The 11,235-nt window shown below is 37.4% G+C and overlaps 1 protein-coding gene across 1 annotated transcript; it reads right to left on the bottom strand.

The window, feature by feature from the left end:
* Positions 1-1,262: 1,262 nt before the first annotated feature.
* LOC135461635 (protein disulfide-isomerase-like) lies at positions 1,263-10,994 on the bottom strand. The gene is made up of 11 exons (XM_064738815.1): positions 10,779-10,994; positions 7,820-8,017; positions 7,204-7,337; positions 6,617-6,754; positions 6,198-6,302; positions 5,509-5,634; positions 4,946-5,146; positions 4,477-4,597; positions 3,723-3,898; positions 3,264-3,350; positions 1,263-2,442 (listed from the first exon to the last, which is right to left on the bottom strand). Exons 1-11 carry the CDS (start codon positions 10,921-10,923, stop codon positions 2,368-2,370), a joined length of 1,506 nt encoding a protein of 501 aa, XP_064594885.1. The 5' UTR covers positions 10,924-10,994; the 3' UTR covers positions 1,263-2,367.
* Positions 10,995-11,235: the final 241 nt, after the last annotated feature.

The following is an 11,235-nucleotide window of genomic DNA, read 5'->3' as shown; positions in this document are numbered from 1 at the left end:
ACCAGCAGGGTATTTTGATTGCTGCTTTACGCCGTACTAAAAAATATTTCACTTATACGACTGCGACCAGCATTATGGTGGGAGGAAAGTGGGCAGAGCCGGGGAAAAATCAACAATCATTGGCAGTTTGCTGATAGACCTTCGCAGGTACAACTGCAGAGTTAGCTATCATGATACAAATGTGCCAGGGTATATTAGGTTACATTTTACTATACGACCAACATTCTTAACTATAAACCAGCAAAAATCAGTCAAAACACAAGTGTACCAGATCAAAGCAGGTTTCATTCACGTACATGTAGCAGGGGTTGTTTATTTTGTTGCTGCTTATGTTTCACTGGCGGCAGTATTGGCAAAACTCAGCTGGAAAAATTTTAGGTCAATCATAGCCAGGAAATGGGTTCCATTCAGGCCCATTTGTCTCTTCCCATACAACTGGTTTAGATACTGTTCAATACAGACCCTCAGTCAAGTATCATGTCAAGAGACCTGGGTTAATATCAAGGTGGGCAAGGCCTAAGGCTTCTGATGTAAAGGCCCGTTGGTCAAATGGTCTAGACGGCAGTGCTAGTGGTAATATGGAGACTGACCCAAAAGACTGCAGTTTTAAAAGCCTGAGTTTTACAGTGCTAAAATCTGCGTTATACCCAGAAAATGTAATCCCTGATAATGATAATACTGTTACTTAAATTTAGTAGGCTATACCGGAGCACAAATTTCCGATCAAAACACAAAGTAACATTTACTCTAACATTAATAACGGAACAACACTTGAGATTTACCTTACCATTCCTTTTCCAATAATTCAACATGGACTTTCTGGATATGACAGCCACTATGTACTGGTGAGCAAACTCCTCAGATATGGCATCAAATTAATAAATATAATTCACCAGTAAACATTACTGCCCCTCATTGCAGGCAGATGTTGAGCTTTGATAAGACAAGCCAGTATCTTGTGGAACAGACCACGGATTCAACCCGTCTCATTATACCATGACATCAGTATACCAACCTGAGAGTCCCATTTCACTGGTGCTGGGATTCACGATTCAGGTGATAGTCATGTCGGCAATAGCTGTATTGGTGAAATAAAATACTTCTGAATATTTTGTTCTGAAATGTATTCAAGCAGACCAAACAAAAACATAACTTTTTGAGTTTTTTTTTTTTTTGTACAATTTTATTTTTCTCATTTTCAGTTGTGTTTTACAAAATCAATGTTTCCCAAGTTGCCTTAGGACACAAATCACTTTTGTTTCTTCTCAAATACATATCTTAAAATTAATCGATGTATCTTCTAGATACAAGTCTTTATAGCTAATGGCATGTAACTTTTCTCGGTTACATTTCCAAACCTTTAAAATCACATATTGACAGTGAACTGCTACAGGTTATGTAGATTCATATTTTAGGTCTAAAATTCAAGCAATATGCACTGACCCTAGTAGAAATAGAACCTGATAATATGTTAGATAATCGTGCACAATCCAGTTGGAAAAACAATGATTGATGCGAGTAATGCCTCTGCAAAATGACATTTAAAATGGTGGGTGTTGATACCCCAAATAAAAACGCTAATACCATATAAAAAAAAAAAAAAAAATTATCGATCTTTCACAACCGACAATACATGATGCTAATGTCAGATCAGCAACAATTTGAAGACTTAGGGTTTTTTTTTTTCCCAACACATGACAGCAGAAAACATCATTCACACCCGGAATGTTTCTCACTTTCACGCAAGCCCCACAAAAAGAGGCCACTGGGTGCGACTAGAGAACGTCGACTTTATTTGCCTGACATACAAAGTGACAACAGATTACTTATTATGTCAAATGAAGGGGGTAAAGGTTCTTTAAATAACAAATATTCACTTGGCTGATTCTAACAAGTATATACAACAACAACATGCTAAATGATGACCAATAGGAAAAAGAAATTACAACAAAAAGAAAAAAAAAGTAATAATAATAATAACTGAGAGGGTGTATTGAGAGGAAAAAATTAAAAGTATTCAGGGTAACAGAAATCAATCTTGAGTATTCACAAAACATATAATGAAAACCTCCCCTATTCAAGATTGAGCCAACTGTCACAAGCCTCCGTATGTGCAAGCCATGTTTAGTTTAAGCACAGTAGCACTCCCAATGGGCAATGACAAGTTAGAACCTGAGTGCTCTTTTAAGCGAAACACTGAGCAATGTTCAATTTGAACACAAGAAAAAAAAAATACAGAAAGAACTGATACAAATTTATAGTTGGCTGTAGAATAGTAACAGATATGATGTCATGAGAGTAAGAAAGTTAATGTACATTGTAATTCTACAGAAAAGGGCTGTATGAAGATAGAAACAGGCCAAGTGCCTACAATTCATCCTTTGGTTGATCCTCCTCCTCCTCATCCTCAGCATCCTCATCTTCATCTTCATCCTCCTCATCCTGAAAAGTGCGGTACCTCATATTAGCTCACATGTTTTATTTATCTACTCGATTGGTGTTTTCCGCCGTACTCAAGAATATTTCACTTATATGATGGCCTCCAGCATTATGCTGGGAGGAAACTGGGCAGAGCCCGGGGTAAACCCACGATCATCCACAGGTTGCTGCAAGACCTTCCCAATCAGGAGAGGAAGCCTACATGAGCTGGATTTCAAGCTCACAGCGACTGCATTCGTGCAAGGCTCCTGAGTCATTGCGCCGTGCTGGCAGCTATTATATAATTGGAATGTATATCCTACTGGGATTTGGCTTAGGAATCTATAATTGTCCAGCTGAGTTCAGTTGACTTAAAAATTATTAGGGGAAAAGATTTAGTCTTTATTTATTTTTTTATTTGATTGGTGTTTTATGCCGTACTCAAGAATATTTCACTTATACGACGGTGGCCAGCATTATGGTGGGAGGAAAACGAGCAGAGCCCGGAAAAAACCCACGACCATCCGCAGGTTGCTAGAAGACCTTCCCACGTACGGCCGGAGGGGAAGCCAGCATGAGCTGAACTTGAACTCACAGCGGCCACATTGGTGAGAGACTCCTGGGTCATAACGCTATGCTAGCGCGCTAACCTACTGAGCCACGGAGGCCCCCGATTTAGTCTTTAACCATGGGGACAAATTCTTTACCAACTTTTACTTTGAACCACTACTAAGCCAATACCAATAACTAACAAATAATTATTCATAATGAAGAATGGTTGGTGGTTAAAGCATCACACTTTATGCAGAATACTGGCACATGGCTAAAGCAGTTAAATGACTTACATCAGCTGGACCAGCTCCATCTTTTCCGCCACTCTCAACAAATTTTTGTAAGGCTTCTAGTGTCCTAGCACCATTATAATCTATAACCTGTTGGGAGAGAAACAAATTAGTGGTTTTATGAAGATGTTCACATTCTCATCTGGCCTTTTCCTCTGGAAAATAATTATTGAGCAATTATTACATCTGGGTCAAAAATCAATTTTGTACTCAGATGCGGTCAATTTTTCACTACTGTCTTTGATTTTTCTTAAATTTAAATGAGTAATAGAGAATGTTCTGTTCTGCTTGAAATAAAGGCAAGTAACATCACAAAAGCAAGCAAAACATGTTGGATGAACAACAGCACTTGCATGCATGGCTTTTTCTTTCTTGCTTTTAATGAGAATGTCGGTTTTCAAGCCTTTGTAGATTACTGCTGCATAGCTGGAACAACTGGACATAACTGAAGGTTGAACTTACCTCGTCACTATCTTTAGGGAAATATTTAAGAGTTGGGAAGCTCTGAATTTTTATATCTTCTAGTTCGTTTGCTGTGGAATCCATCTTGGCAATGACAGTATCTCCACCCTCAACCTTCTCAGCGAGTTCATCCCAGATAGGGGCCAGCTGTTTACAGTGTCCACACCATGGGGCATCTAAGGGTTAAGAACACAAAACCTTTTACTAACCTTGAAAAAATCAGCTATCAACGACAGATCTGCTAAAACTGCTTGTTTGTTTCTTGAAATGAAACATGTTCAGGTGAAGGCAGGCATTTCAATGAGCCCAAAGTGAGAACTTTTGTAAGGTTTTTGTAGTATCTTTGTAAGATACTTGTTTTATGCCATACTCAAGAAAAATTTTCTTTTTCTGGCATTGTGGTGAGAGGAAGTCGTGCTCTGCGAAACTCATGATCATTCCCAGGTTGCTTGGAGACCAAACTTCACAGAACAGGTCCCTCAATGGGGCAAACTTGTGTTTTTAGATACAGGTTATGTTTTTCGGGCAGCAGAAACATTTTAACAATATTTCATGATAATTGGGACAAAAGAATTTAAAGAAACAATTTATAAAGATTCAAAATGCATGTTGACAAAAAAAATCCATAAAACATACTGTCCTTGAGTTATTTTTTACATTAAGAAATTGCTGATGACGTTCAATAATTTGGCAAGGGCTTTCTTTGAAAAACTGTTTTTTTTTCAATGCATGTAAAACTTCAGATCATACTTACAAAATTCTACGAAAACGTTTTTGCTCTTATCTTTGGCAACCTCAGCAAAGTTTTTGCCTGTGAGAACTTTGACAGGTTTGGCATCCCAATCTGCAGGAACATCCTCGGACATAAGGTGGGGCTGTAAAATATAAAGTCACTGACGGTATACTATCAAAATTACTGATATACATACAAAGTCAGAAATACACCGTCAATGATGTCTCACTTTGTGCACCAGAAATTCATCAGACAGAAATCCGTCAGACATGTACAATTAGTCTTTTAGACTTGCCACTATCTGAATAACATAGGTCGCAGATCAGGGGAGACGATTCTACTGAAAGAAATTAAATAAAGCCCTACTCTCTAAAATCTTTCCTGTTTCAAAGTTCTAGAAATCTAAATTATCTGATGTTACATAGAAAATTCTCTGCCTGTTAGGTTCTTTATATCCAGTTAAATTGAGATTTCAGCCTGCTGCAATTACCTTCAGCTTGCCATCAATGTAATCCTGAGCAAATGATTTGACTGAAGCAGCATCAAGATTGTTGCTTTCTGGCTTGTACTTGGTCATGTCATCTCCAAGGTAGATGAGGCGGATAGCTGGGCACTCATCAGGCTTCAGACCGAAGAACTCCAGGATTCTCTGATTGTCATCATCATCAATGTTGATGTAGATAAACAGAATCTGACAACAAGAAAAATTTCTATCATGAGTCCTTTTCATGGACGATATTCGCGCAACATGCACAAACTCACCACCAATTGAAGTTCACAATTCACATTCATCATGGCAATTCTTTTTACTGCTATTTCCAACTGTTTAGTGAATGCTCTTAAATATAGAAGGTTAAAGAACACATTGTCTTCTTTTATATTCACCCTAACATTATGCTGATCTTTGTATCTTGAACTGAATTGAGCAGCTGCACAACTTGGTTGCATCCGTCGATCATTTACATTTCATTACCTGCTTAGTAAATTTCTTCACATGCTTGAAAATGTGTATGAAGGATTCCCCCCTGAACAAATATGTGCAACATCACTCACTTTTCCCTTGAAGTCAGTGGCAGCCTCTTTGAGAGCAGAAATGCTATCATCAAAACTACTGGATTTCTTGCTGATGAACATCAACATGTGGGTCTTCATGTCCCCTCCAAAGATCTTCTGAGCACTCTGTAAATCAGAATCCACTAGTTAAAACCTGCAACTATATTTTAACTACACATTCATTTGCAAATATTGACAGGGGAAAATGTGTTTTTCTTTTTCATATCACTAATGTGTGTTTGTACAAGGCCAGTCTAAGTAAGCAAGATAGCTGTTTTCAGTGTGCATGAACTAGATTTCTCTCCTGCTGGACAAACAAATCCAAGTGACAAAATAAGTACATTTTATGGACTTTATGTGAACCATTTGTAACACTCAGGATTTATGTATAGGTTAAAGCACTTTTCAAAATTTCCATAACCACACCCCACTCCATAAAAAACCAGAACCCAGCTTAATCATAGGGTGTCCCTAAAGCCTGTAATGTTGTAGTATAGGCAGAAATGCCAAAGAAAATTTGTTTGTCTTCTACAAGATGCCTTTGGCCACGTGTACTAAAGTAACTCTCGGAATCTCCCTTAAGCATGCCGGTTTTTGCTTTTGTTTTACTGGAATACCATCAACTTGAACTTCTTAAACTATATATCTAACAGAGACAAGTAAAAAATCTTAAAATACAATCAGCTTACCTCTTGTGTGAATTCTACCACCAATGGAAGCTGGTTAGACTGGACAAAAGTCTTCACAGCAGCAGCAGTGATCTCTCCTTCAAAGTTATTTCGGCCTTCATCAAACTAAAAAAAAAAGAGAGAAGAAGAAGAAAGAAAAATGAATAGGTGTATGTCAATAACCAAGGCTTCATAGAAAATTAAATAGCATGATGAACAAATAAACTAAAAATCATGTCAAGACAGCTCAAGCTGATATAAGCTTTTGCCATATTTGCCATATACATTTTATGCTGAGGAGACTACTAACTATAAAGAGTCTTTGGTAAACAAAGAATCAACTTAAATCGTGAAGTTTCATACTTCGGTAACATATGAAAATGAGAAGGGATAGAACTGTTGAAAACTTCTAAAAAAACAACAGAGAAATCTTGACAAACCTTCTTGAAGAGGACAACACCATCCTTATCCATGTTGTACTCAGCAAAAACTTTGTTATCGGATGTGATACCGAAGTTAAGATCATCAATATCGGCAGCAGCTTCCAGGTAAGCTTTGGCAGCAGTAGATTCAACATCCTGTGCAACAGAGAGTAATACCATGATTTTAAATGGACAGGTAATTTAACCTAATTTTCAGGTAAACATTCACCTGTATTTCATGATTAACCTATTGACAGGCATCTTTTTTGCCACTCAAATAGGCAACTGAACGATTCCCAAATCAATCAAAATAATCTGATGTACTGCAGGCTAAAATACTACATCAGTCAATTAAAACAGACAGCTGGCTGTGCTTGTTATTGGTATTCTGATTGGTCAAATCGTAAGTGACTGTTTCAGGCAGAATCTGATTTCACATCCTCTAGTTCTGGAGAAAAATCAGCCTGATGCCTGGTCACACCACAAGACGATATTAAGAATATTATTTATATATATCTTAATTCCTCAGGACATATATTCACACAAAGGAATGTCTCTGATTGGAAATCAAAACGTGCCAGGTAAGAAATGTAACATGCACATACCTTGAAAAATCCAATGACATAGACCTCTTCTTTCTCAATCTGCTTCTTGGCAGAGTCTACGTTGTCGTGGGTGGTGGCTGGTGGGCCAGTTTTCTTGTTCAACCAGGTCACAAAATCTGCAGCAGTTCTCCCAGCTGTAATGCAAATTACATGATCAACATTTGGTTTGTGATCAATATGTAGCTTTTAATACATGGAAACTAGGCCTTAAAAATCACTAAAACTTGTTTAAATAGTAACTACTAGTTGCACAAAAAGAATATGCTCTTTTTGTAAACAATTTATTCAAAAATTGAATAACTGTTAATATGTTGTGATGTGGTAGTATTTTCCAATTACAGTATTACCCTTATTTCTTCAACCTTTTCACATATGCAAGAGCAACTTTCAGTGCAATTTATGCAAATTTTTACTTTGATTTTGGAGACAAAACGACATTGGCTGGGTTGGTGTCAAGGCTTCACAAAAGTATAATATTATCAGCCTACACGGAGTAATGTTGTTAGAATATGCTTGAATAAAAATCTTGCAAACATGCGAAACGATTGAAGAATTACAGTACCAGCAAGGCTTCACTCACACATTGATAAGATTCTGCACCATAAACATAACATACCTGAATAATCAATGGGTTTTCCACTACGGAAAAATTTGATGGTTGGAAATCCCCGAACTTCAAACTTCTCAGCCAAACTGCTTTCAACTGTAGCGTCAACCTTGGCCAGCTTAATGTCGCTGCCTTCTTCCTTCAGTTGGGTGGCAGCTTTAGCGTACTCTGGGGCCAGAGCCTTGCAGTGTCCACACCATGGGGCATCTGAAAAATAGAGGTGACAACTGCACATGTACATTTTGTACGCAAATATTCATTTCAGGACACTTGCATAGCAGAGGATTCATTTAGTTATGTAGAAAATTGAGTAGTTAGCCAGCTGCTAGTACACTTCATGAAATTTTGCCAGGCAGCTGTCTATTTTTTCAGAGTACATTTCTTCTTAAAAAGACAAAGTTCTGATGCAAACTTTCCTTTTTTCCCCTACCATTTATTTAATCCTTAAATTCATTAATCTTTTATAATACCGGTAGAGTGTTTAGTGTTGAGCTTTAAAACAGCTCAACACTAAAGATGGAATATATTCTAAATCCCATCATATTTACCATCTACTTGTATCGTTTTCTGGAGAAGTCTTATGAATCACATCTTGTGAGAAACTTCCTTTACTTAATTAAAATGACATTCCATTAAAGTCACTGAACAGCTGTGATGCAACAGTATTAATACATCTTTCCAGAGCAAGAGTGTCTCAGATCTGGTGCATGTTAGTATTGTACCTAATGGTTTACTAACTGAAGATTTTGTACACTAAATAGTTCCATGTGTTCAGTGAAGGTCTTTGGACCCTATCTCCATGGTTCGAAGTGCAATACCAAAAAAAAAAAACAAAAAAAAAAAACAGAAGAGAAAAAAAAAAAAAAAGAAGAAAAAAAGTTTGTAGAAACTATTGGCTGCTTTCAACACAGATTTTATGTCTTGGTAATTATGTTCAGTCTGCTGAGCAAAAGGTGGGATGGGTCTACAGTTGTTATAGATGTAGAGGATGTGCCCATGTGGTAATGCTGATGTGGCTATGAACATGTGGACAGTAATCCTGAAGGACACATCTCTGGCAGGCATGACACAGCTGTCACTCATTAAAACATGCAGACATTGACAGCCTCTCATTGGTGCAACAGAACAGCTACAGTACCTAATGAATTCATAAATCACGAAAAGGGCTGGTAACACATGGCTTGAGGCTACACACACTTTCACCACCAGCTTATCCAGTCTAAGGCTTATCTAGTTGTGATAATGGACTAAGTTGTGACATGGTCTATAATGCCTACTGGTTTATTAGTCTGAGGTACCAAGTCTGAAAAAATAAAGCTACATATTTCTGGCAACAGTGACTAACACTGACACTGCTAGCATGACAAACCTGTAGTTTAATAGCTGTATGAAAATGTCAAAATAAATGTCACATTGGCCTTGTGTGGGTTCTGTCGCTGAATTGTACATTAAAGTTGAATATAATCAGATTATGTACAACATCTACACATAACATTAAGTCACCGTAAATACCAATGATGGGTAGTTCAATGATGGGAACAAGACAAAAAATATTGTAAAATAACAGACTTGCTGCAAATAGCTGCATCATAAAGGGTGAAATGGTAAAGTTCAAAGGTAGACAATATTTCCCTCAAAGGAATAAATTATCGCCCATGCATGTCTCAGTCTAAACTCTGTCCTGATGTATGTTCACTCAAGCATGTCACTGGCAGAATGATCTATACATGCCATAGCTGCAGGGTGAATTTACAGTTGACTTGAACTGGCCAAGTTCTTCCCTTTGCTGAACATATTTTAAGTTGAAGAATATGTCTGAAGGTATCTTACATACACAAAAGGTGCACTTTAAATGCATAAATTATGAATTCGAACCATGAAAGACCTGATCAGTTAACCTTTTGACTTCAACGTCAGTAAAATCAGATCACACTTACGCAGTGATCACTACCTAGTAACATGCATGTTTGTATGGTTTGGACACAATGCACAGCAACAGACAAGTGTTTTGTGAATGAATTCCACTCAAACAAAATATTGAAATAGTGCAAGTTCTATAATCAGATAATCAAAATGAGAATTTTCATCGTGGTAGTTTAAATAATTATCATTCCATGATTTATACAATTTTAACAAAAATGTATTGCCAACTGCAGCAGAAAGACAAATAATGTACAATTCCAAACTTAGGCACTTCTTTATCAGGACCCCAGCTATCAACTAATGTGTGTACCTGGATGGAAATAGTGAAATTATAACAAACCAAAGATGGATAAGTAACCAGTATGTTTCAGCAAGTATACAAATTCCTGCTTCCAACTACCCATCACTAACAGCTGGCATTAAAATTCATATACACATATGTTGTTGTCAAATTCCACACGTGCATGTGTTAAAGTTTATTGGAGTAACTTCAAAACAACTGTTATCACAGACTGAGATGAGATAGGAGATGATCTCAGATTCTTTTCACTGGAGTGCAGTGGGCCATATGCAAACGTCTAGTGGTACAACCATTAAGCATAAGACTTATTGGTTCTATCAAGAAGTTAACTAGGATACATAATTCTAGACTATGACATCACATCTTATTTTGGATAACTCATTAACTGACCACATGGCTCATACCAGCTGGAATACAATGATGTGAATAACGGTGCTGTCCCTGGAGTTTTACTTAAGCACATTACGCGGATGTTAGTTTATAAATTCATCAGAAGAGTATGGTACCTATTTTTGAGAGCTAATTAATTGTATCGCAATGTAAATAGAGCCTTAGGATGTAAGCATGTTATTTTTTTTCATTATGATCAGCTTATGGGACTAGTTTTCAGCTATAATGGACGGTTTCTCACACAGCATACTCTAAATTATTGCGTAACATCTGATCACGAAAACGCCTACACTATTTGATCACAAAGCACGATCGCATCAATGGAATTTTTGCTGTCAAGTTGCCAATACTTACAGAATTCTACCAAAATGTACTGGTTGTCTTCCAAGGCTTTGTCGAAGTTTTTCGTTGTCAGCACCAGCACATCTTCTTCAACTTCGATGTCTTCGGAAAGTGCGAAGGATACACAAACAAATAAGAAGGCCCACTGCAACTTCATGATGACTTTTGCAGGAGAAAGATAGAAAACTTCTGGCGAGAGATATTCACACCAATCTCTGTGACCGGTTCTCAACGTGGCAAAGAGACAGCTTCAAGTACGCATGCGTTTAAATCCGGGGCTGCTACTCGTGTTGTTTAGTTATTGGATAAAATTTCTGGTCACGTGGCCAATTTCCGTCTGCTAACCGTGTAGCACGGAGTAGCTTGTGTGACGTTAACTCTCACCAAAACACACACACAAACGACTATTCTTAACTAAGAAAAAGTAATTATGTCCCGAATCTTCTTGACCCCTTTTATAGGTAGCTTG

Source organism: Liolophura sinensis, chromosome 1, assembly GCF_032854445.1.
Source record: "Liolophura sinensis isolate JHLJ2023 chromosome 1, CUHK_Ljap_v2, whole genome shotgun sequence".
In the NCBI taxonomy this organism is placed as follows: Eukaryota; Metazoa; Mollusca; class Polyplacophora; order Chitonida; family Chitonidae; genus Liolophura; species Liolophura sinensis.
Note: the sequence above shows the minus strand (reverse complement) of the source record. Positions and strands in the feature narration are given on the sequence as shown.